At 38.0% G+C, this 27448-nt stretch overlaps 1 protein-coding gene across 11 annotated transcripts in view; it reads left to right on the top strand.

Moving 5' to 3' along the window:
- Nucleotides 1–27448, top strand: part of chd9 (chromodomain helicase DNA binding protein 9) — a 279147-nt gene that overhangs the window by 170721 nt on the left and 80978 nt on the right. For all 11 annotated transcript variants that reach the window (XM_063066872.1, XM_063066866.1, XM_063066868.1 and 8 more), the window contains 13 exons: nt 67–253; nt 1343–1492; nt 2916–2984; nt 8000–8055; nt 9738–9855; nt 11249–11335; nt 11982–12119; nt 15400–15521; nt 17847–18090; nt 22162–22338; nt 23266–23409; nt 24486–24741; nt 27077–27287. In XM_063066872.1, the coding sequence (XP_062922942.1) occupies nt 67–253; nt 1343–1492; nt 2916–2984; nt 8000–8055; nt 9738–9855; nt 11249–11335; nt 11982–12119; nt 15400–15521; nt 17847–18090; nt 22162–22338; nt 23266–23409; nt 24486–24741; nt 27077–27287 (1959 nt within the window). The remainder of the gene's footprint in view (nt 1–66; nt 254–1342; nt 1493–2915; nt 2985–7999; nt 8056–9737; nt 9856–11248; nt 11336–11981; nt 12120–15399; nt 15522–17846; nt 18091–22161; nt 22339–23265; nt 23410–24485; nt 24742–27076; nt 27288–27448) is intronic.

The raw sequence follows: 27448 nt of genomic DNA, 5'->3' as shown, positions 1-27448 counted from the left end.
TAAGTTTTAGATCAGTAATTAATTCAATATGACGGGATCCTCACCTGATGCCATTTTATTCAACAGCAAAATCATAATCACACTGGGCAAGAAAAAGAAAAGGAGGAATGATTTGTCAGCAGAGGAGTTGGACTCTGAGCATATCTGCACACCATCAATAAAGAAAAGAAAGAATGATTTATCAGCAGAAGGATCTGATACTGAACAGATTCCCACTCCATCAGTAAAGAAAGAATCCATCACTGGATGTCAGGTAAGGTTTAATATATAATGCTTTTGGGAAGCAAAACCATTCCCAGGAAGTGCCTAACACAATGAGCAGCAGGTATGGAGATGGAGTGGGCAGTGTGGTGTCTGCAGCATAGACCAGAGGATGAAGTAGATAGGTGAAGGGCAGTTAGTGTGGTTTGGGGAAGGAATGTAGTCTGAGAAGGAGAAGTGGATTATGTAAAGATGAAAGGGTGGTTGGAGGAAGAATAGACAGCGTGAGATCATGGGGAAATGGGTGTGACGAAGAAGGATCCCAGAGAGGAACTGTAATAATCTGAAAAGGAAAAGAGATGGATGGTAAATTTTTTTAAAAGCTGGAAAACATCATTGAGAAAAGATGAGGGAAGTGTATGTGATTGAGGGGGACAGAAGAGAGGACATGAGGGGAAATAAATGAAAAAAAAAATTATTGAGGTACAGCAGGGAGTAGGCCCTTCTGTCCTTTCGAGCCATACCACCCAGCAAAACCTCCTAGCCTTATCACAGGACAGTTTACAATGAGGAATTAACCTACCAACTGGTATGCCTCTGGACTGTGGGAGGAAACTGGAGCACCTGAGGAAACCCACTCGGTCACACGGAGAATGTACCAACTCCATGCAGGCAGCAGTGGGAATGAGTGAAATTAAAGGCCTGAGAGAAGGTTACGCACAAAGGAAGAGAAAACAAGAAAATAAAATACAGCAGAATCAAGAAACAAGCCCAAATACTGTTCCTTGATTTTCTACATTTATTTTGCTTAATGTTCATCAGATCTATACAGAAGTAACTTCTTATTTTCTTTCAGGCAAAAAAAAATGGTATGACCTAATCTTGATGAGATTTCCAGTGTGCTGGCTAATTGTTTCCTAGGTAACCATGAACATTAACTCTTTTCAGTCAGAATTCAGCCTTGAAGACAAATAATTTTGGTTTCAAAGTAGGTCAGCTGAAATATAAGAATGATTTCCTTTAAAAGGAAACTCAAGCTGTTTTAAAATGCTAAACATTTTTATTCAGATTTGCTTCATGGCTGTTAACTGCCTGATAGAAAGACTATAATGCTGATTTTAAAATTGTAATTAATTTGCAGAAAAGACGATCAAACAGACAAATAAAAAGAAAGAAATATAATGAAGACATTGGGATGAAGGTTTCTGATGATGATGATGGCCTTGCTGCTAAAGGAAAAAGCAGGTCTGGTGTGGTTCTACCTGCTGAACAACCTGTGCAGTTATTTGTGGTGAGAGGTCATTTTAATCGTTTGTAGCAAAATCTAATGACTGAAGAGCTATGGAAATTATGTAAACAAGCTGGATAAAAATAGCCAGATGCTACAATAATATAGCCATTATGACTAAAGTATGGATTAACTATTAAGAGTTGTTGATTGGGACAACTGATCTTTCTGGGTAACCTCCAATCTGACAGCATGAATATTGATTCCTCTAACTTCTGGAAATTTCTCCCCTCTTCCCCCTTCTCTCTTTTTCCATTCCCCATTCTGGCTCTGCTCTTACCTCTTCTCTTCTCCTCATCTGCCTATAGCCTCCCTATGTGCCCCTCCTTCCTTTTCTCCCATGGTCCATTCCCCTCCCCTATCAGGTCCTTTTCCACGTACCACCTCCCAGCTACCCATTTCATTCCACCCCCCCCCGCCCCAATCACCTAGCATCCTCCTAATCTGGCTTCACGTATCACCTACTGTATTTTACTCGTTTCTCTGTCCCACCCACCATTTTATTATTCTGACATCTTCCCCCTTTTCAGTTCTAATGGAGGGTTTCAGCCTGAAACGTCATCTGTTTATTTCTCTCTGTAGATGCTGCCTGACGTGCTGAGTTCCTCCCGCACTTTGTGTGTGTGTTACTCTGATATTGATGATTCTTTTTGGTTTATGGTCTGCCTGTAAATGACTGCATGGACTACTAATTGCAATTTTAATAAATTCAAAATATCACTGTGGTATTCAGACAATGGAAGGTCAAGTGTTTACGTGGATCTTCTACATCCAAAGACTAGGCAGCCAGTCACATTGAAATTTCTCATCATCAAGAAAACAGGAATGAATTTCAATTACCTTTTCAAAAATTATCGATTGTTAAATAAAAGTCAATGCCTTATTTAAGATAGAAACTGAAATAATGCATTAACTTGATTAAATAAACTTTGTATTTTGAAACATCCATGAAGAGAACTACAGAAAAACCAATTATAAAGTAGTGCATTATTTGTGACACAGTGATGATTTCATCAAAGACATACTTTGATCTTGTGACTCAGTCACTTTAAAACAGAACTGGTTGACACTGCTTCACTTCGGATTTATTCAGGAATTGCCTTTGATTCCGTTACAAAAGAAAGCATTGGAAGGACTTCGGATAATGACTAATAGGATTTCTTCAAATGGGAGCATTTGTGTGAAAATCCTCAAATTGCTTTGATATTCACAAAGTAAAGATGGGCGAATGCCAGCAGCTTTGGACCTAAATTTAAGATTTATTGTTGATCTTCTAACTTGGCCTGTTTCCTTAAAATTTAATGTCATTTACTTGGTTAACTAGTATGTTACTTCTCTTACTTATTTGGAAATGACATTATGATGGAATATATCATGGAATTCTCTTTCGGTTAGATATTGTTTAAGAATTGTGTCTCTTCCCCAGGAAAACCCAAGTGAAGAAGATGCTGCAATTGTGGATAAAATTATGGCTTCAAGACTAGTGAAAAAAGAGGTGAGGGTCTTTTCATTGTGGAAATAGCTCATTTTTACTTGTTTTTGGTTGATTAGCTATGAACCAAAAACTGAGGAACTGGTGCAGGAGGCAGGAGTTCAGATTCCCTAAAGATTAATTTGCAGGTTGAGTCTGGTGAGGAATGCAAATGCATGATTTGCATTCATTTCGAGAGGACTGAAATAAAAGTGTAAAGATGCGATGCTGAGGTTTTCTAAGGCATTGGTCAGACAGCACTTGGGGTATTGTTTTGGGAGTGAAGGGGTTACCATATGAGGACCAACTAATGGCTCTGGGCCTGTACTTCCTGAAATTCGGATGAATGAGGGGTGACCTCATTGGAACCAATTGAATGTTGAAAAGCCTTTATAGAGTAGATGTGGAGAGGATGTTTCCGATGGTTGGGGAGTCTAAGACCATCAGGGACAGCCTCAGAATAGAGGGACATCCATTTAGAACAGAGATGAGAAGGAATTTCTTCAACCAGAGAGTGGCGAATCTATGGAATTCATTGCCACAGGCGGTTGGAGATTCTAAGTTATTGGGTATACTTAAAGTAGAGGTTGATCAATTTGGAATAGTCACGGCCTGAAAGATTACAGGGAGAAGGCAGGAGATTGGGGCTGAGAGGGAAATGGATCGGCAATGATGAAATGGTGGAACAGACTCAATGGGCCTAATGGTCTAATTCTGCTCCTGTATCTCATGGTCGAAATTTGCAACTATATCTAAGTGTATTGAACTCTATTGAAACTGGTGGTCCAGAGTCTGAATAGTGTTGTGTTCTATCTGGACTTTCTGCAGTATTTAAAGTCTATTACCACCTCTCTCCAATTAAAATTACAGTTCTTCTGGACTATAGCCACATGCTCATTGTTTCTCAGTTTGGTAGCCATCTGCAGAGAATCATAGTTGGCCACACTAGAGTCTTTAGAAATAATTTTACTTTAAAATTAGAGATTTTTAAGTGCAGTTGTTTATTAAAGGTTTATAGGATTTGCTAATCGCCTCCAGAGTTCCTTACAGACGAAATGACTTGAAGCCAATTATAAATGTTAAAGGGAACGCTGGGAGTTAATACAGATTACATTTACTGATTTGTAATGACTTCTTTATTAAATATTTGCTTTGCTCTGTGAGATTATTAAAGGAAGATAGATAATAAAGTAGATAACTGACTCAGAGGCATAAGACAATCTGTAGATGCTGGAAATTCAAAGCAACACACACACACAAAATTTGTGGAGGAACTCAGCAGGCCAAGCAGCATCTATGGAGAAAGAATAAACAGTCGATATTTTGGGCTTCTTCAGGGCTGGAAAGGGAGGGGGGATGTCAGAGTAAGAAGGTGGGGGAAGGTAGGAAGAAGTACTTCCCTTTCTTTCCAGTCCTGAAGAAGGGTCTTGGTCTGAAACATCAATTGTTTACTCTCTTCCTTAGATGTTGCCTGGCCCGCTGAGTGCCTCTAGAAATTTGTGTGCATTGCAACTGACGCAGAAGGTATAGTATTAGCACTTGAAGGATCACTATTTTTATACGAAGAAGCAATTCACACAAAATGCTGGAGGAACTCAGCAGGCCAGGCAGCGTCTATGGAAAAGAATAAACAGTCGACATTTCAGGCCAAGACCCTTCATCAGGACTGGACAAAAAAAGATGAGTCAGAGGAAGAAGGTGGGGGGAGGGGACAAAGAAACACAAGGTGATAGGTGAAACTGGAGGTGGGGGTGGGGGGAGACGGTTAGGGTGGTAAAGATTTGTGAAGTTGATTGGTGAAAGAGATATAGGGCTGGAGAAGGGGGACTGGTAGGAGAGGACTGAAGATCATGGAAGAAAGACAAGGGGGAGGAGCACCAGTGGAAGGTGATGGGCAAGTAAGGAGATGAGGTGAGAGAGGGAAATGGGAGTGCAAAATGGTGAAGGAGAGGGAAGGGGAAGTTCAAGAAATTGATGTTCATGCCATCAGGTTTGATCTTTGGTCATCAACCTGCAACATTAACTCAGCTTTTCTCTCTTCATAGATGCTGCTTGACCTGCTGGATATTTCCGGCATTCCCTTTTACTTCAGCTTCCCAGTAATTTAACTCAGATTTCTCATATTTAGTTTTGCTTTCTCACAGTTTTACTTGCATCTCCTCCAGACAGATCAACTGCATTTAAAAGTTTTCATCCCTCTTCCCCCAGCCAGCACCAACTCATTTAGTAGCAATCAATCTCTCTGGGTCACGTCCACTCCCATCGTTTGCAATTTAAACATTTGATTTCCAACGTTTCCTTCTGATGACAAGTCAATGACATGAAATATTAATTCTTTCTCTCTCCACATATGCTGCTTGACCTTGAGAGTAGCACCGTCATTTTGTATATCTGTTTCAGATTTCCAGTTTCTGCAAATTTTTGCACCTTTCCTGTGGTCTGGAGAACACAATTCAGGCAATAAACGTGGCTCACATGACTTGTGTACATTTTTAGTACAAACTCCTTGGTATTCCCAGCCTTGCTAATAAAAGAAGGCATTCCATTTGACCCTTCTGCTATTTTGAGTGTAGTGGAGCAGTAAACTGCTGTTTACCAGGGGATTTTAACTTGGGTAATTTAAAGGTATGTTTATGTGAATTAAACTAATTTTCCACAGAAACAAGTATCAGAATTATTGAATGTAAATATTACTTCTGCACAATTTAATTTATTTTCTGTAATTCAGTGATAATATACCACAACTCAACCACAATTTTCTCTGCACTGCTGTACTAGTATCTCATTAATTTCATTTCTCTCTAAGCAGCTAGACGTTTTTATGAAAATACTTACTTTACCTACCTTAACACGAGTATTTATACAAAGATCTCCATGAGAGATGGTCATAATATTTCTTTGGTTGAACTGCATGCTGTATTGTTAAATTAGAGAAGGAAGAAATTTTAGCTTCAGCTATAATTGATTTGTATCTAGCATCAGTTGTGTGGCTGGAGCCAAGTTGCGTTTTGTCTGCTGCAGGAAGTGATTGACAATCTTGATGTCTGTAGTCTGGACAAAGTTTCTCACAGTTATAAATAGTCCCATCAGGTGTCTGCGAGGATAATAGGCACCCAAGCACATTGGAGCTGTTGCCAGACTGATGCAGTCTTCCGGTGTTTCTAAATTCATTGAGATAAAAATTTGAGACAGTATTGTTAGGCAATAATTTTGCAGCTATGCTATTAACACTTAAGTTGTGCTATTAATGCTTATGTGATTTATGTTATTAATGCTTGTTGAGTTTAGCAATGTCCAGAAAGATAGCAAATGGTCCTTTTTTTTCTATTAGTAATCTGCCAGTAAGTTAAATAGAGGGAACACTTTGTCCAGCAACTCTGTTCCATCTGCCAAAAGCAGAGCTTCCGGGTGGCCCAACATTTTCATTCCAATTCCCATTCTGATTTGCCAGTCCATGGCCTCCTGTTGTGTCAAGATGAGGCCACCCTCAAAGTGGAGGAGCAACACTTGATGTTCAGTTTAGCTGCCTCCAACGTGACGACAAAAATATTGATTTCTCCTTCCGCTAAATACATTTTTTCCACCCTCTCCTTCTATTTCCCACTCTGGCCTCTTCTCAACTGCCTAACACCTCCCCTAGGCCCCTTCCTCTTTCTGTTTCTCCTATGGTCCACTCTCCTATCAGATTCCTTCTTCTCCAGCCCTTTATCTTTCTTACCCACCTGGCTTCATGTATCACTTTCTTGCTGACCTCATCCCCTCCCCCCGCCTTTGATTCTGACATCTTCCCCCTTCCTTTCCAATCCTGATGAAGGGTCTCAGTCGAAGCATCAACTGTTTATTCATTTCTATAGATGCTGCCTGATCTGCTGAGTTCCTCCAGCATTTTGTGTGTCGCTTCAGGAAGTTAAATAGTTTAAAGTAGTCTCTTCTGTTGACTGTTGGTGTTTTTAACTTTTAATAAATGTTTATAATATCTATTCTTCTACAATCTACAGAGTGAAGCGTATGTGAGTTTTTCTGATTTACTGAACTGAAGTTGTGATTGATTCATTGGGGGGGTAATCAAGGCTGATCTTACTGTAGATCTCATCAACATTTACACTGCAAAATTGCACATTGGGGTTTCTGGGTGATAGAAGATAAAGAGAAAGGAAGGCTCCTAATTAGTCTGTTTTAGTTTAATGGCTTTATTTATGGATGTTTGTAGGTGTTTTAGTTAACTTTATTACAGTATTTTAAAGATTTTGGTATTTCAGTTATTCAAGTGATAGTTTTAAATATGATAAAGACTTTAAAAAATGGTAACTTCTCATAGCTTTTAGAGCTGGCAAAGCTAGGGGCATGGATTTACAGGCTGTCAAAGCCTTTTAGAGATGGTTCATGTCCGGGACAATGTCACCACGGCACAGCGAACTTTGTTACCGTTTGAGCATTGGCAGTGAAGTCTGAGATGTTTCAGCCCAACGAGATTGGTGGTCGACATATGGACCACTTGAGGGATTGATGGACAAAATAGAAGCCATTTTGAAATAAGGAACAGGGACAACAGGATTGACCTGTATCGTGATGTGAATCAAACCGTGCATGAGTTAAAGGCAGTCGAGAGAAGGACAGTGCTTACCACATTTGTAGTCTGAGAAGTATCTGGGAAAATCCTTTAGGATGATCAAAAATTTGATTGTCGGATTGTTGATTTTTTTTTCTATAAAGTGCCTCATACAGATAACCCCTTATTCCAGAGTTGGTTTGTGTTCCTTGAAAACGATCATCCATTTTGCAATTCTCTGTAGCACAAAGCCACACCATCCAGTCCTATCAGCAAATGCAAATTGGAGAAGGAAATTACCTTTAATTCTCACAAATGCTCTGAGCGATTTTTGTGAATATTATTCCATATCTTACATTTTAAGTAGAGAATTATGCATTCCATAAAGGTGATTTTCTGAAACCTGAACAGTTGTAACACGGGGTAGCCTGTATTTATTCTTGAATGAACATTTGACAAGTAATCTTAATCAAAAGGCTTCTTTGTTTAGGTGGCCAATGGACATATGGCTGATGTTGAAGAATTTTTTGTTAAGTACAAAAACTAGTAAGTAAATCTTTTTTTTAATGCTGTGATTTTCTACTTCAGAGTCAAATTCTGTGCCCATTCAACATTCTGCTTGATCTTGCTACTTTAATTTAGCCATGGAATGTGTACATATCACAGCTAATTAAGAAGAATCTAAGTAGAAATGCATCTGTGTATATCTCATGGGTGAAAAGAATTTTATTGCAAAATATATTTGTGGAAAAACAACAGGCTAATGAGGAGGTATAAGCTTTGTTCTGGAAATGAAATGCTTAATTGTGGTTTCCATTGGGAGATTAAATTGTATTCCCAGCTTCTCTGTGATGTTTTTGCATTATTTCTAGCAATTGGCCGCGGAATGGAAATGGAGGAGGTATGTGTGCAAACTCTCACCCATTATTTCAGGTAGTTGTAAAAAGACAATGCGGGTGATTAGCAAAATGTGAAAGAAGATAAAATCTGATGCTGATTTTAATTTGATCATGAAAGATATTGCATATTTTGGGCTGCATAGTGAGTTTACATATTGTTGAAATCATCACCTTCAAATTTGCTTCAGTTATGCTAAAGGACAGTATAATAGGATTCTAGAAAAGAAATATTTAAGTCTAAGAAATGGTCTAAGTACTACACAATTTAAAAATTACTTGCCTTTGTCTAGTTACTTCCATATCCCCTTAAGCTCATCCTGAGCACTATATCTCCAGTGAAGTTGTTTTTTTAAAGTGCAGATAGTGTGGTAAGAAATGGCAGCAGTTTAGTGCATAGCATGCTGTGGTGAGTAGCAAACATGGTGAAAGCATCCAGTTAAACTCTTTTGGTAATATTGGTTCAATGAGAATATCGTCTTGAATGTTGGGGGTTAATTTGCCTGCTCTTCCTCAAAATAGTGACTTTGAATCTTTAATATTTGCCTGAGAGAGCAGATGGGGACTTGGGTTATGTCTCATCTAAAAGTCAGCAGAGCAATCTGATACCAACAGAATTTCAGTCTTGAATTTTGTATTAAGGCCTCCACTGTGGGACTTGCACCTGCAACTTTCTGGTTTTGGCAGGAGTGCCACTAATCGATCCACAGCTGAGTTAGCTCTATGAATTTGCTGGAATTTGAATTTACTAATTTAACATTGTTTTGTCACTAAAGTAAATGATTATCTGGTTTTAGCAGATTTTTATCCCATGATCTTAAGGCATTGTAAGTTTTGTTCTCAAAAAAATATATTGATGAGTAACAATGGTTCAGAAATTGTTAGACAGGAAGATATGGTATGAAATATACTAAATGAAGGAATGGTAGAAACAATTTCATTAATAACTTTCAGAAGGGAACTAGTTAATTAATTGAAAAAGGGGGAAAGGAGTTTTACTTTCACCGTTAAAAGGCCAGGGTATTGAGGCAAATTAAGTAACTTTATCAAAAGACAGTGTCCAACCTCAAAGTATTACTTTCTGAAGTTTGTGCACTCCACCCTGGAAAATAAATTCTGATTTGCCTCTTAGTTAGTTTTGCTGTGAATAAATGCTGAACATCACACAGGCTGTATGAAGTGCAACTACTCCTTTTATAATGGTGCACATTTGGTGATTTTAATAAAATATTGATATTTGTCGATAACACTTGGTTTAATAGGTGAGTGGTATAACTCGTACGTTGACTAATTAGATAAGTGGAGTGAATTTTCTCATATTGCAATTTCCAGCTCCTATTTGCATTGTGAATGGGCCACAGAAGCACAGTTGATGAAAGACAAAAGAATACATCAGAAAGTAAAACGGTTTAAGGTTAAACAAGCACAGAGAGGCCATTTCTTCGCAGCGGTGAGTTTCAAAGTGTTTACGGATTAAAATTAACCATGGGTATTTTGCATTTTCCCCATTGTCTTGGCTTGCTAACAAATTTCTATCTTAGTGTACAGACATATATCATGCTTTCAAGTCCACTAAGTACAATCTTTTCAGAACAAAATTCTGTAGCAAACAAATTATACAAAGTGCCAAAAATACCTCTAATCTGGAATGATGTTTCTACTGCACTAGAAGTACTCGTGCATCTGCTGACCCTCCCCACAGTGTCCACATTAATGAGCCACCCTAGATTCTGTGCACTCCTGTCTTCTAAGTAGGTACAGGCAAGACTTCATTGAGTTGGGAAAACTTCATCAGGGCTCCATTGTGTCTCTTCAACAGATGGTTGATGTTTCTTTTACTTCTGACAGTTGTGCATCCTTTTGCTGCATCCAGAACTTCTGGCTTCAGTAACTTTGTCTGCATATCAACCACGTCCATCTCCAAAGTAGATCTGGCTTCCAAGCACACACACATGCAGTCAACCCCTGAAACTGGAGGACTGAAATATGGCTATTCAGAATGTGGTCCAGACTCCTTAGTTTTGGTTTTAAAAAAAAGTGCAATGAGGGACTGAAACTGGGTCTCATTACCTCCTCCTGAAGCAAAAGGATAGCAGATCAACTTGGTATACCTCACTGCTCAGTCTTCACCTCACACAAGTGACAGAAGTTTTTTCTATCCTAGTAGACGTATGTTGTTGGACTTGTGGCTGTAAAGGTGTATTCCAATGCACACAACCTGGGGTGGTTTGAGACATTCTGCTGGAAGCTATTAAGGGGGTGACAACTCACCTCTTCTTTCAAATCATAACCATTGCATACTTGGCCTTTTGCCACCAAATGTAGAACCGTCCTGCTGTTCATTAGATCAGCAGAGCTTGCTTCCAGCAACAAGCGACATGTGCAGTGTGGCACAGCACAACGTACTTCTACTGAATATGATCTAATTGTATCCTTAGAGCACGAACATACAGGCTGTGTGTGGTGTTGTAAAACAATAGCTAACACAGCCTTGCCCCACATGTAGGCCAGGGATACCAGCTAATGAGATATTTCTAGTAATGCTAGCAAGGACCTCATTCCTTCACCTCACAATCGTTCAGCGTTTCTTCAGCAGGAATAGCTTATCAACTGAGCAGTTCTTGAATTAGTATTTGTAAGGGCATAATCTTTTATCTTTCAGGTTACTTTGTGAGATTATAGTGCAGTGTATTTTACTGTGCAAAATACTGTAGTACAACGTGTATTTCGTATGGAATCGTATCTGATTTTAAATAATTATGGGAAAATGTAGTTACACTTCATAGTTAAATAATCACTCTGAATTATTTATCATTGTTCCTCTGTTATGAAACTACTAACAGATGGATGATGAGCCATTCAATCCAGACTACGTTGAAGTGGATCGAATATTGGAGCACTCGTGTTGTGAAGACAAAGACACTGGCGAGGTAATGTAATGTAATCCTATTGAGCATTCCAAAGAAAAAACATTCTTCAGAATGCAGTAAATCTCTGGTCTTAAGTATAAATTACTGATTGCTAGATTTTTGACTTAGGGTAAATCACTCCCTGCCATCTACCTTAAATTATTGTTTTAAATTATGGGAGATAGGAATATGATTTTGGTTTGGGATTCATTCTGTTTTGCTTCATATGTAGTAATTTCACCAGTAATCATCACTGCAGAACATTGTCATATTTTTTTTTCCATTTATAGGGTCTATCTGACATTTGAAATTGGTTAGAAGTCATAATGTAGATTGGACATTTGTCCGTCTTCTGGTTGCTCATGTGTAGATTTATTTTGTAAAATTCTATTGTATTTCCTTTTTCTTGTAAGTGTCCACAAGAAAATGAATCTCAAGGTACACTTTGATACTAAATCTACTTTGAACTTTGTAAACAGGATTAACATTTTCCTAAAGTGGCAGTATTTAGCATATTTTGTTTGCATCTCTGACTCTACAGTGCAATTGGAATAATCTTGTTTAGAATAATATCATGCATTTTATTTAAAGGATTTTCCACAGAATACTGTAGCAGCTTTTTTTTTAAGCGGATAGACTTTCTAAGCACATTGTTACTTTAATGCAGGCCGTAGTTTACTACTTGGTTAAATGGTGCTCACTGCCGTATGAGGATAGTACCTGGGAGCTTAGAGAAGATGTAGATCAAGCAAAGATTGAGGAGTTTGAACGGCTGCAACAGGCAAAGCCTTCTCTGAAGCGTGTGGTAAGTAAGCAATATGTATCTATAACGTTGATAGTTTACTGCTAGAAAAATTCAAAGTTGAAATCCTTGCTAAAACTTTATATCATGGAAGTAACCTTTTGATTACTTGTAAAGATTGGAAATAATCTTCATATGGCATACAGATTCTTAGTAATAGTGATAAGATTCTGGCCTCTGATTCAGAAGGTTGAGGGTTTTGTGTTGAAAATGAGGCATGAAGAAGACAATTAATAGCTCCCAGGATGATTAGTGGTAACTACTTGTTTGAATGTATAGTGAATCGTAGCACATTGAATCCCAAACTTGAGGTTAGTTATGGATAAGAGTCAAATGTGGGGAAACGAGATTAGCTTAGGTGGGCCATTGAATGAATTGGGCCAAAGGGCCTTTTGCTGTGCGGTACTACTCTTTGACTCTTAAGGGATTCCTAACATACTGCTGACTATCACTACTCAATAGTAGAATGAATGTTTTTAAAGGCATGTTTTTCCAATTCAATAAAATTGCCAGGTAATACCTGTGTAATGTAAATATTTGTAGAACTGTGGAACTTTGGCTTGGGGATTAAGTGAGTTTAGTGGAGTGTAAACAAAAATAAATGTCATTAGGCTGCAAAGTGCCTTTTCACAACAGTGTATCCGGGAGGGACTCCACAAGATAGATCTTAAATGGCCATTAATTAAGATACAGGGGATTCTGGTTAATTGGGACCAGTACAGTTTGGCCCAATTAAGCAGCTGCCTCAATTAGTTGAAATTCAGTTAAAAGTACAAACTACTGTTTAACTAACAAATTATGTATTTAAGTGAAATACAGAACAAGTTAGAACACTGGCTATACTACTACAGTACCATAAAACTGTAGTTCTGAGTAGTTATAGATAGAGGAATTATTCCAGTGTATGCTAGTGTGTTCTTTTGATAGACTGTAAATGAAAAAAATCAGCTCAGATACCTAGTGCAGATGATGGACTGCCTTCATAAAATGCTTTTGATGATTACATTTTCCAAATCTTCATTTTCATTGTAACAGTAAAGATGATTGTCAATATCCCCAAATTCTTCATAGTTCCTAACTTGTCTAAGGTTGAAGTAGTAAATTTGTTTCATTTTCACTCCCAGCCATTTCTGACATCTCCAAGCATGAATGCTTGAAACTGCAGCGAGCGAATTGCCTTACTGGTATTTCTCACCAACTGTCAGTGACAAAAAGAACCACTGCGTTTTGAACACAGCTGATGCTATTTAAAAACTTCTCACTCTAAGCATGGTGTATTGTTTAATGGCCACACAAATGCAAGCAATTGACACTAGTTAGAAACTTCAGCAAGTCTCCTGTCCCAAATAAGCAAAGAGAATCACAGCTATTTTCTTCATTAGCTTTTGTTCTTTAAGAGTTAGAACATAGAAATCTACAGCACATTACAGGCCCTTCGGCCTACAATGTTGTGACCTGCTCCAGAAACTGCCCAGAATTTTCCTACGGCATAGCCCTCTATTTTTCTAAGCACCATGTACCTATCTAAGAGTATCTTAAAAGACCCTATTTTATCTGCCTCTACCACCTTCACTGGCAGTGCATTCCACACACCCACCACTCTATGTGTGAAAAACATACCTCTGATATTCCCCCTGTATCTCTTCCAAGCACCTTAAAACTATGCCCCCTTGTTTTAGCCATTTCAGCCCTGGGAAAAAGCCTCTGGCTATCTACACCATCAATGCCTCTCATCATCTTACACACCTCTATCAGTTTACTTCTCATCCTCCCATCGCTCCAAGGCGAAAAGGCCAAGATCAATCAACCTATTCTCATAAGGCATGCTCTCCAATCCAGACAACATCCTTGTAAATCTCCTCTGCACTCTCTCTACATCCTTCCTGTAGTGAGATGACCAGAACTGAACATAGTACTCTAAGTGGGGTCTGACTAAGGTCTTATATAGCTTTAACATTACCTCACAGCTGCTGAACTCACTCCCACGGTTGATGAAAGCCATCGTACCATATACTTTCTTAACAGCACTGTCAACCTGCACAGCAGCTTTGAGTGTCCTATGGACATGGACCCCAAGATCTTGCTGATCCTCCACACTGCCAAGAATCTTGCCATTAATATTATGTTCTGTCTTCAAATTTGACCCACCAAAATGAACCACATCCCACTTAATTGGTTTGAACTCCATCTACCACTTCTCAGCCCGGTTCTGCATCCTATTGATGTCCCAAATAAATGGCTGCCGCGATTAACCTCTGGCTTGATTAATTTGAATCCACTCTTTTGGTTTTCTCAGTCAGAAACAGCCTGAGAAGAAAATAAAACAAGCAACTATTAGGCTGCTGAGTGTCGTATGTATTTGTTGTTATGGGAACACTCCAGGAGAGTTAACAAAATGTGTCTTGTGTTTTTGTTGCTGGTCTTCTCAGAAGTTGCATGTGTGCATGTTGGCACATATACGGGTTTACTGACTACTCTTTGTACTGTATGCCAAGGAAAATAAGTTGTTACAGCTTCTTAATCATTGTATCAAATAGATAGATATTGAGCAAAGAGAGTCAGTTCTAGAGGATAAAGAATACTTGGATTTTGTGCCTTTCAGGGACATTCTATAACCAATGAATTAACTTGAAGTGTGCTTACTGAAATGATCAAGCAACAGTGCAGCCAATTTACACATGGCAAGCTGCAACAATCATCAATACGATAATGACCAGATGGCACTTTTGGAAATGTTGGCAGGATGTTAAATATTGACAGGGAAACTTCCCTGCTGGTGTCATGAGAAATTTTCTGTTCCCTTTGGAGAGTTGGAGAATGCTTGGTTAAATGCCTGATTTGAAAGACAGCACCTCTAACAGTGTAGCTCTTCCCAGAGCTCATTTTCTGTTGATGTGTGTGGAGTGGGACTTGAACCTGAGCATTAATTTCAGAGTCAAGAGTGTCACTGACTGAGCTACTACTGAGAGACGAGGACTATTTTCATTCTAAAATTTGTTACATTAAAATGAAGATAACCAAATTTAAAAGGTATTGGCAGCAGTAGAAAATAGGTAATTAAGGCATACAATATTTTGTGCTGCCCTGATTTTTGATTAGCAATTTGGTTATAACTGAGCATTTTTATTCAAAATTTAAACAGGTTAAGAGTAAACTATGTAATGCCAAAAACATTAGGGTACAGGTAAAAATTGCAGTTCTTAATAATGACCTGAAGAATGTATTTTCTGCTGCTCAGCTGTTTTCTTACTTGTGCTTTATTGTCATTCCCCTCTTAACAAAGGAGCGACCTCCTCCCGCTCTTTGGAAGAAGCTTGAAAAGTCCAGGGAATACAAGATTGGTAATGAGCTCAGGGAGTACCAGTTGGAAGGAGTTAATTGGCTCTTGTTCAACTGGTATAACAGGTAAGAACATAGTCCAAAGACTTAATATTTTAAATAGCTGGATCCTGAATCCTACGTGACCAAGAATGCAGAGAATCTTACCATGTGGAAGTCCAGAGCTTTTCATTCCATTCTAATGAAGACTGCCATAAATAAGGTGATCAGATGCAGTGGTGATACACTGTTTACCTGTTCACATGAATATAAGTGAGACAGTTTGATTTGGTGTAATGAGAAGAAGTTGGATTGCTGCTAAAGTGATGCCACTTTTAATAGTGAGTAAGCTGAAGTGTTTAATATCGGAATGAATACTTGTACGTTTTTATTTATTTGTTCTTTTTGATGGAATGTGGACACTGACGTTAGTGCTAGCATCCATTGTCCGTCCCTGAATTGAGGAGACTGTTAAGATTCAAGCACACTACTTGGTCTGGACTTGGATATAGATCAAACCAGTTAACGATGGCAAATTTCCTTCCTTGAAGGACATTATAGAATTACGTTTTTCTTTTAACAACAAACTGGTAGGCTTATGCTCTCTCTTAATATGACTAGCTTTTGCTTTTAATTCCAAATCTACTTAATTTATTTACTTACTATTGAATTTTAAATTCCTTGACTATGGGAATTCAACCCGCATTATTGAATCAGTAGTCCAGGCCTCCAGCTATTAGTTCAGTAATTTAACCTCTCTGCCATTGTAGATAATTCATCTTAGTTCTGGTAAACATTTTCTCTAACTGCAGTTTCACATTGGGATTGATATTGCTCTAGTCTTCTGCTGTTATTTATCATATTGAATTACAGCAAATTTATTTTTTTTTGTATTTGCACTGTTTGTTGTCTTTTGTACACTGGTTAAACTCTCAAATTGGTGTGGTCATATCATTGATTCTATTATGGATATTATTCTGGATTTTTTGAGTTTGCCTGCAAGTCAGTGAATCTCAGGGTTATATATGGTGGCATACATGTACTGTGATAATAAATTTGCTTTGAGCTTTGAACAATGTGTTATATAGATTTGCTCATCTTCCAGTTCTGTGCAGAGATTTATCATGTTCTGATGTAGAACAAGATTTATTAGTTATTCACAACACTTGAAGGAATAAGCATAAAATTAACAAATTAAATACAAACAAAGCATTAGTTTCACTGAGTAACAGATATCCTGCATCGAGGATTTCTTACTGTACAGTTTTCCATTTACTTGTGGTCTAAATTATAGTGCCTGTTGTAAGCATATATTTGTGAAATAGGTGTATTTTGTTCAAAAGTGTTGGAATCAAATGTGGTGTTGAATCAGCATACATGAGGGAGATAGAAAATCTGACTGAGTGGTATCATAACAACAATCTCTCACTCAATGTCAGCAAGACCAAGGAACTGATTATAGACTTAGGAGAGGGAAACCAGAGGTCCATGAGCCGCATCAGAGGCGGAGAGGGTTGGCAGCTTTAAATTCCAGGGTGTTACTATTTCAGAGGACCTGTCCTGGACCTAGCACACAAGTGCAATTGTGAAGAAAGCACAGCAGGGACTCTGCTTCCTTAGGGGTCTGCAGAGATTCAGACGTCTAAAACTTTGGCGAACTTCTTTAGATTCGTAATGGGAGAGTATATTGGCATTATGGCCTGGTACGGAAACACCAAGACCTTTAAACAGAAAATCTTACAAAAGGTAGTGGATTTGGCCCAGTACATCATGGGTAAAGCTGCCCCAACCATTGAGCACATCTGCATGAAATACTGTCATAGGAAAGCAGCATCCATCATCAGAGATCCCCACCACCCAGAGCATACTCTCTTCTCATTCCTATCACAAGTAGAAAGTACAAGAGCCTCAGGACCCATACCACCAGGTTCAAAAATAGTTACTACCCCTCAACCATCATGCTCTTCAACAAGAGGGGATAATTATTGCCCCATCATTGAAATGCTCCTACAACCAATGATCTCACTTATCTCATGTTTTCCTCATTTATAGCTATTTATTTATATTGGCATTTGCACAGTTTGTTGCTTTCTGCACTCTGGTTGATCTTTCATTGATCATGTTATGGTTACTATTCTACAGATTTGCTGAGTTTTCATGCCCTAGGTGTTTTCTGTATTCAAATAAGTTGTACTTCGTGTACATTCACACAAATTATAAATTAGTGTTGTTTTCAATTTGGCGTAATTCACAATCACAATAAGTACAGCATCCAGATTGTAACTTCACAGAGAACTGTAATTTTTTTCCTTCTTGATTTTGCTTATTCTGGAAAGATTCTGAGAAGTTATATGAAATGTAAAATATGCTATGTTTTAGTACCTGTAATAAACAATTATTTCTCAATTCCAGGCAAAACTGCATTCTTGCTGATGAAATGGGTTTAGGCAAGACTATCCAATCTATTACGTTCCTTGATGAAATCTCTCTGACGGGCTTGAATGGTCCTTTCCTTATCATTGCGCCTTTGTCTACAATTGCAAACTGGGAAAGAGAATTTCGCACATGGACAGACCTGAACGTCATTGTTTATCATGGCAGTATGATCAGCAGGCAAATGATTCAACAGTATGAAATGTACTTCCGGGACTCAGAGGTACAATCTTTTCATTAAAATATCAGCTGATTTTAAACTGACTAGACACTCATGCTATTTTTTTCATTGAACTTTGTTTAGCTTGGATGGTTTTCTTTAATTAGTCATCACCTTTGGAATTACTTCAGTGTTTTTAAACATGGATTGTTCTTTAAACACTGATTAAAAATGCCTAATATTGAACTTTTAAAAATTATTCATCCTTTCTAATATTCAGCGGTCAAATGAAGACATTGCTGAAAATGTAACTTTTCATATCTCACTGCTGTGTTTTTGTGCACCTGAGCTTACCAGCAAATTCTTCTTAGTTTTGGCTCAGTGCTATAAACAGCCCAATGTCAGAACAACCTAAGCAATAATGGCAAGTCTAGTTCATTGGTCCAGGCAGTTTGATGTGCTAGCCGAACTCATTTTAAGAGATGCTTTTTTAAGAAACAATCTGATGTCAGTTATTGAAAAATCAGAAAAGTAACTTGCAGATACTGGAAATCTGAGATAAAATCAGGTTATGCAGTGTCTGTGGAAAGACCAAACACAATTAGCATTTCAGGCTGTTTCCATTCTTTGAATGTGTTAAAAAGGTCATTGACCTGAAATGTTAACTGTTCCTCTGTGCAGACACTGTGTGGATTGAGTATTTCCTGATCTGCATTGCGGTTTCAGTTGCAGATGTTGGGGTTGGCTCTTTTTAGACTGTAGTTTATAAAGATACATCCTAACCTAAGCATGTAACTCTTCCTGAACTGCCCTCACAGAAGCGGGTTCCTTAGCACTGGAAACAAAGTGCGTTACACAGACCAACTGTGTGAATTGTTGCTGTTTCAGATTAGAACACTATCAAAGTGCTTAAGGAGATAATACACACCATCTTCAAACTGTCACCACTATGAAAATCAGTGGAAAAACACACATCTGCCAAAGCAGTTCTTTTCCTCCTAAGAATGGCGCTTGGTGTTGAATACTTGGTGTTCATTGGACTGACAAAATTGTCTTATCACATTGATATGCCCACCAGCTACAGGAATGAACAACAAGCAACCATTCTGAGCATGTTGATGTTAAATGGAGCAGCTTTGTAACTGACTGAAGAAATGAAATATTACAGTAATACGACAAGGAAAGAGGCCATTGGCCCATTAATTCCACACAGAGTGTCAGGCATCCATCTACACTAATACCATTCTTTTCTCTCACATCCAAGTTATCTCATCCCAATCATTCTCATGTCATCCCTCTGCATTAGGGGCGATTTACAGTTGTCAATTAACCTGTTTGACAATAATGAGTGTCCTAATTAGCCTCCATCTGTAATAGTCACGTATTGTTTCAGACTTTCCCACAAGTCTATGATAATTCAAATAATTGAGCATCACTGACAGTACAGTTTTTACGTTGGAGATAGATTAAAAGTTGCCGTAGAAGTCAGCAGCTTTCAGTTTTTTTTGGTCACTTATTTTTTGCAATGCAGTTAAAATCATAAAACAAAGAGGCAGAATTAAGCCACTCAGTCCATCGAGTGTCCACCATTTGATCATGGCTGATTTATTTTCCCTCTCAACCCTATCTCCTGCTCTCTTCCCATAACCAGATGCCATTAATGTATAGGCAAGATAGAAAAGGCACATGGTACATACAACCTGAGTGATAAAGGAAAGTGTCTGTGCATCTCCTCTATTTCCCCCGGGGTCAATAAAGTATGACTACTACTATCAATCATATTGAAGGAATTTTTTAGAAATGACAGTGCAAAAAGAGTAAATCTGGTGTGTATTTAAAACAGAGGCAATAAAATATGCAAAGATAGATTGATAGAGAGATGAAAGTTTATCAACTTGTTACCTTAATATAACTTCCAACTATTACAACTAGAAGGACAGATGGAAACTTCTTGATTTTTCTGTTTAATTGCCCAGCTGACAAAATTTCATCATCATTAAGTGATGATGATCAGAAAACCAGTGAGCTTACACAGTGATTTTTAAACTTTATTTTAATCATTTCTTCAGCATCATGAATTTGAACATGTGCCATCATTTTAATATTTTAATAGCAATTTTTGGGCTAGTAACCTCTGGAACTTCATCAGCCTGATTAGGTAAGTTGTCCACCTCAGATGACTGAAATGAGATTGATTAGCCTCATCCCAGTGTGAGTGACGACAGAAATAGACCACTGTATCACTGATTCAGTGACAGTCTCCCTCAGAGTTGCTACTACTCTAAACACTGCCATCATGAAAGGAGGTCTAGGGCTGAGAGCACCTTTTGATGTCCAAGCTTGTGGATTCTAAATTGGAAATTTATCCTGTGTTATGGTAGTACATAGACAATGATTCAAAAATACTTCATGGGCCAGGTGTGAAATATATGCACAGTATGTTAATTTGCTTCCATTCTCTAGAAATTAATCACTTTTATTTTGAATTATGTTTCAAACCCCCCCCCCCCCATATGCAAGAAGGATGTTGAAAATCTGAGACATCCCTTAGTTTAACTTTGGTGCTTGCTCATTTTGTTTCAAACTATTATACAGTCAACTTTATTAATGCATCTATTGAGGATTCTTGCCCAACTGTATAAATTTTGTTAATCCATTGTAAACCTAGTTGCGGAGCCGGTCCTTTCTACATATTTTAAAGATTAGTTGTCCCTTGCTTGAAAGTCCACAACTTAAAAAAAAAATTGATTGTAGGATTATGATAATAGTGGTCGAACCAAAAGATGAGGAAATAAAAAAGGAGTTTTACCGTATAGCTGATTCACACTTTTAGCTCACAATGGAAAGGTTTTGTTCATCGATTATTAATAATTTGAAAACCAAAGTCACAAATATGAGAGTAGTTAAGGTCTTTGCCATCAGAACTTGTGCTGATGGAAAATATGTAAATAAAAATCAGCATTTTGTAGTTTTACCATTGGAATTGAAGCTGTAGTGTAATGTCATGTTGCACCAGTGCCTGGTAGTTCATTACAAAGGCTTTAATGCTACAACTCAAAGATAAAAAGGAAATGCTAGAAGCATTCAGCAAGGCAGGTAGCAGCTGTAGGGTATGGAACAGGGTAAAGCAAGTCTTCCTAACCTGGTGTCCATGGACCCCTCAGTTAATGATAGGGGCGCATGGCATAAAAAAAGGGATCGGGAACCCCTGTGTCCTCCTTCCCTGGTTTGGGAATGCTCGTGCCACAATGAGGTACGTTGGCTGGAGTCAGGGCTTTATTCTTTGGCTCCTGGTAGGGACACACATGTCAAATAGGTCAGAGCGTAGAGGTCAGACTAAGAGTGGTCCACCGGTCCTCCAGGTTCGGGGGTTGTGCTCAGAGCTAACAACCCTGTCACGGAAACAGCAACAGAATCCTTCTACATCTGAACGGCCAAGGACAGACAGATGGAGGGCCACCTTTGCTAGCCTAAGTGCCACTGGTGTGAGGGGCAGTAAGAACCCCTGTAGTAAAGATTACAGGTTGCAGATCTTTTATCAGAACTGTGGTGAGAGAAAACAAGTTAGTTATATTTTGCAGAGGGGGGTAGGGGAAGAATGATAGGAAAAAATAGAATGTTGTTTTGAACAGGGAAGGCTTGGATTGCTGTGGTCAGAGGCTATTTAGTTAACAGGTCAATAAGGAAATTAGGGTGACAATCAAAAGGCACAGTTAAAGCTGTGAAATGCAGGTCAGAACTGTTGGAAGTATCCAGCAAATCAGACAGTGTAAATGAAAAGAGGACAAAAAGGGGTTAGTATCGACGATAATCAACAGGAGTAGGGCAGTTCTGACATTAACAGAGATGGCAATTACCTGGAGATGTTAAATTCAATTAATGTTTTCTTTTGAAGTTGTGTGTATTTTCTTTGCTGCCCATTTAATAGAGTTCTCCAGAAACTCTACATTTACTTCACACCTTTCTTTCAAAGAGCTTACTGTAGCTTATCCTTTCCTGATGAGGGGGATATAATTTAAATGATCACTTCGATTTCAATTACAGCTTCACCAAACTTGTAAAGGAGAACAGTTTTAGAGTGAAAACAGGATGTAGGTTTCTTAATTTTTAAAATTTTTTACTTTTAATCCCTAGGGCCGGATCCTTCGGGGTACTTACAGATTTAACGCCATGATAACTACTTTTGAGATGATCCTGGGTGGCTGTCCAGAGCTGAACGTAATTGAGTGGCGTTGTGTGATCATTGATGAGGCTCACAGACTGAAAAATAAAAACTGCAAACTACTGGAAGGACTGAAGCTCATGAATCTGGTGTGTTTATAAAATTAGGTGAAAAACTGTAGCATATTATTTAACATAATTGAGGATGGATGTTACAGTTGAAATCCAGTTAAAATAAATTTGATCCTGGTCTAGACCCTGTGCATTTAGTTTATTCCTGAGATGTTTTATAATTATTTTGCTTTTGCTTTCTGCTGATTGTTGAACAAGCAATTGAATTAACGTAATGAATGACATCAATGGCATCAATGCCTTTTGTCTTGTAGCTAGTACGCTGATTAAGACATTCAAGTAGTTCCTTACAATTCCCATGAATAGTTTATTAGTATTAGCATTTTAAAGATAATAGTTTAGATGCATAAAAGGAACTGTCAGTATGTTTTTGTTAGATCACTGCTACTGTCACTGCACAATTCTTTTGGTGATGGAGTCAGTTTGGGTAATCGGACTATTAATGTCACGAGTAATGGGATGCAGAAAGGAGCTTTTGTTTGCATGACATCCAATCAGATCATTCCAAGCGTAAGTACATCAAGAACAGGATGCAGAGTATAGTATTTCATCTGCAAAGAATGTACAGTGCAGGTAGACAAATAAAGGGCAGGGCTAAGATGAGGCAAATTGAGAGATCAGTTGCTTATCTTTGTTATGTAAAGTGACTATTCAAGAGTTTATTTAAGTCATTAGCTTTGAATGCATTATTGTGATAACAGAAGAACTAAAACAATAGTCCGTTTTTTTGGAAAATAACTCCTTTGATTGTACTCATTAAGTCAACGTGTCAAAGACCAAAAGTAACATTAATTTTTGGAGAAGGCCCTTCATATCCTTCTCAGTGGACTTCTTGTGAATTACTACTCTAAAACAAAAGGAATAGGGGTAGCTAGATTGATTTTTCTCTACATATGACTTAAGAAACCTGAATGATAAAGTGCAAACCCTTCTATTTCAATCTAGGAACATAAGGTGCTTCTGACAGGAACTCCATTACAGAACACAGTGGAGGAGCTATTCAGCTTGCTTCACTTTCTGGAGCCTCAACGTTTCTCATCAGAAAACACATTCATGCAGGAATTTGGAGATCTAAAGAGTGAAGCACAGGTATAAGAAAAATGACTTGCTTTGCAAATTATATTTAAGTTGTGATGTATATTCTGATGCTGATTAATAACAGTGAACTGATTTAAAAACAAAAATCAGCATTGATGAAGAGAGAAATAGAGCTAATGGTCCAGAAATGTGCTCCCTAGTTCTGGATTCTCCAGCTAGATGAAACAGCCCCTTGGTGTCTGCTCTGTCAGTTGCCTTCAGAATCTGTGTCTCTGTGTGATCAGTTCTCATTCTGTAAATTCCAGTGGGTGTAGGTTTATCATCTTCAGTTGTTCTTCATCGAACAAGATCCTCATCTCAGGAATTACTGCATTGTCCTGATTCCAATGCCAGAATGTCACTCCTCAGATGTGGAGATGAAAGCTGCATGCTGTGCTCCTAATACGATCTCACCAAAACAAGTTCACCAATACTACTTTCCATGTTTCAAAACCTTAGTGATAAAGGCCAGCTGACATCTTGCTTTCTGATAGCTTGTTGTGCTTACATCCCACTGCTTTACTAGAGAATTTTATCAACTTCCCTGCTTTGCCAGACCACCGTTTTTGAAACATACCCACTAGATTTTTCTTGCATGCTTGGATTTGGAAGACAGCAGAATAAACTTCCTGTATGACTCAGTCTGTAAGCATTACCAGACTAGAGACACGGACTTACCACTGAATAGGTCAGCACGAATATCATGAAGTAATGTGATTTAAAAATTAAATTTATATCCCACATTAAGCAAAGTGAGTGACAAAAACATAAATAACTCATCATACTGGAACAAATCTCTTAAGAATTTATTACACAGGCAGTTCGTTGGTGGGCAAGAGGGACGGGAAGAGGTTACTTCACTTGCTTATTAGAATAAAGCCAGAGAAGCAATCCTCTTTCAGAATTAGCTGCTACATTAAGAGGATCTGTATGTCTCCCACATTTCTGTTCCCCAGTCATCAACATATCTGACTGCTCTTCAAGTACCTTCGATATCATTGCATGCTTCTCGAGTGGTAGCATGTATCCATCCCAGTCCATGCAATTAATAGGAGACAAATGTGACCAAATGTATGATTTCTTTCCAGGTGCAAAAGCTTCAGGCAATATTAAAGCCCATGATGCTGCGGCGTTTAAAGGAGGATGTGGAGAAGAAGCTGGCTCCTAAGGAGGAGACTATCATTGAAGTAGAACTAACTAATATTCAAAAGAAATATTATCGTGCAATCCTGGAAAGAAACTTTACTTTTCTATCCAAAGGAGCTGGACAGGCAAATGTGCCAAATCTCGTAAACACAATGATGGAGCTCAGAAAGTGCTGTAATCACCCCTACCTTATAAAAGGTAATTATCTGACTACGTCCCTGAAACAATTGCTTTAATTAACGTTCCTATACAATAGAAAATGCTGGGTTTTATTACTCTTGTTAATTTAACAGAAACATGTTCCTTTAAGGAACTTCAAATGAAATTTCACTGAATCTCAGCCAGTTACTGTCAACATGTTACTGCCATAAAATAGTGCCATAAAATGCTTTGTCATTTTGAAAGTGAATGGCTTGCTATTGCCAGTCTAATCATTGCCCATCTAATCTTTAAAATGGCACTAAGTTGCATTATGTTGAATTGGCAACAAGCAAATATTTATTTCTCTGTGTGATAAACATTAGAAAACTAAAGCTGTTTGTTGAGTTCCTCGGGCAGAATTTTATATGTGCCTGGAACAGACATTGAGTAGAAATCCAAGATACAAAGAAGAGAAAATCTGCAGATGCTGCAAATCCAAGCAGCACACACAAAATGCTGGAGGAACTCAGCAGGCCAGGCAGCATCAAAGGAAATGAGTAAACAGTCAACATTTTGGACTGAGACCCTTCATCGAAACTGATGAAAGGTCTTGGCCCAAAACGTCGACTGTTGGCTCTTTTTCATAGATGCTACCTGGCCTGCTGAGTCCCTCCAGCATTTTGTGTGTGCTGCTTGGATTTCCAAGAAATGTATTTTATCTAATTTGGAGATGGAATATTTTCACTTTTGCTCTTGGCATTGAAAATATTCACTTGGCAGTGAAAATGTTCTATTTTTACCTTTTTGTAGAAAATCTTAATTGGTTTGCTTTTCTCTGAATATTTGGGCACTCTTCGATTAATACAGATCTAGCAGTGTATCACTTGCAGAGGCATTGAAAGGTATCAGTAACTGAGTTTAAAGAAAACCAATTTTTCAAAGCTCATTATGCTATCTTAGTTTATAGCTCAACAGCCAAGCTTGGCTTTCTAGCCTTTCTTCTACCATTTTTAATAGGTATTTCAAAAATGATTTCGAGTGGGTTTTTTTTTGAGGTACAGTGGATTCCTTTTTATTGGGACACAACGGGAGCAGTACATTTTGGCCCAATTAGCCGAAATTTCATGAAAATAGTTTAAAAATGACAATCTACCATTTAACTGAGTAACAAGTTATGTACTTAAATGAAGTACACAACAAATTATGACACTACCAACATTACTACAGTACTGTAAAACTGTGTATTAGTTCCTAATAGTTATTGACAGAACAATTCATACAGTGTACGCTGTCATGTTCTTTTGACTGTAAATGAACAAGACCAGTGCAGACATCTAGTGCAGATAACGGACTGTGTATTGTTGCCTTCCTGCATGAAGAAGTGTCAAAAATCACTGCTTTTTAATTCAATGTCGGTCCACCCAAATTAATAACATAACACAAGCATACACAACTAACGCATATGTAATTTGTTCGCCGTAAGCACAGTGTAGTGTCTAAGAGCCACACGTGTGCATGCGACTGACGCTAGTTCAAAACTGTTAAGCCACAGTCTCCTGTCCCAGTTAAGCAGTATAGTGTCCCAAATAAACAAAGGAAATCCTGGTTATTTTCTTGATTTATTTTGTTCTTGAAGAGTTGTTCCAAATAATTGGCTACCCCAATTAAACAATGCCCTATTAACTGAAGTCCATTGTACTTCATCTGAAATATTGTACTTTGGAGTTGTTGAGGCAGAAAAATTGGGAAATAATTTTCGATAGGTCACTCTGCATTTTGTAAATTCCAAAAATACTTAAAATTATTGCACAGACATGCTGCTACCAGAAGCATGGATTTCCTAACACTGTTCAAATAAAGTTTGAAGGATGTTTTCAGAAAAACATAGAAAGTACAATATAGAAGGACTTAACTGACACTTATGCGTGTGCCTCATTCTCATCCAGCCTGTGTTCTCGTAGAACCAAAAAACATCATCTCTGATTAAATTAAAAATTCTCATGACAATAGAGCTATTCCATTCTGTGATGCGTTTTGTTTGTTGGGCATAATAATTTTATTAGTAGGATAACTTGTAATCTAAATCCAGTATTATATTAAAATCTGATATTTGAATGTTTAGCCTTAGAAACCTTCTCCAGCCCACTTGAGCTGACCTAACCAGCTATAAATTAGAGTCACAGAGTCATACAATTTGTCCATGCTAACTGTATTGCCCTGCGATTTAGTCTTTTCAACCTGCATTTGGCCCAGAGCCCTCTAACCCTCTCCTATGCATATGAATTGCGAGAAATATGGTATTTATTTAATTAGATATTAAATTAATATTTATTTGATTGAAATGAATAGTTTTTTTATCCACTAGTGTCATATATGTTCCCTCTGATGCCAGGTGCTGAAGAAAAGATACTTGGAGAGTTCAGAGAGATCCATAATCCAACTGCTCCACATTTTCATCTACAAGCAATGATCCAGTCAGCTGGTAAACTGGTCTTAATAGACAAGCTGCTTCCAAAGATGAAAGCAGGGGGTCACAAAGTTCTTATCTTCTCTCAGATGGTGCGTTGCTTAGATATACTTGAGGACTATCTTATTCAAAAGAGGTATGGGTTTTTGTGTAAACATTTCTTAAAAAAATAAGAAATTGCATTCATTTACAGAAGTGAGATTATGTGATTTTTTTTGTTTGTTTTAATTACCAACTTAATACATTGAAAAGCCTTGTGTGAGTCTTGTTAATCATGCACTTTTGCTTCTTGTTGGA

The sequence above is a fragment of the Mobula hypostoma genome, chromosome 14 (genome assembly GCF_963921235.1).
Source record: "Mobula hypostoma chromosome 14, sMobHyp1.1, whole genome shotgun sequence".
NCBI classification, from domain to species: domain Eukaryota; kingdom Metazoa; phylum Chordata; class Chondrichthyes; order Myliobatiformes; family Myliobatidae; genus Mobula; species Mobula hypostoma.
The sequence above is the reverse complement of the archived record's forward strand: the minus strand, read 5'-3'. Positions and strand labels throughout refer to the sequence as shown.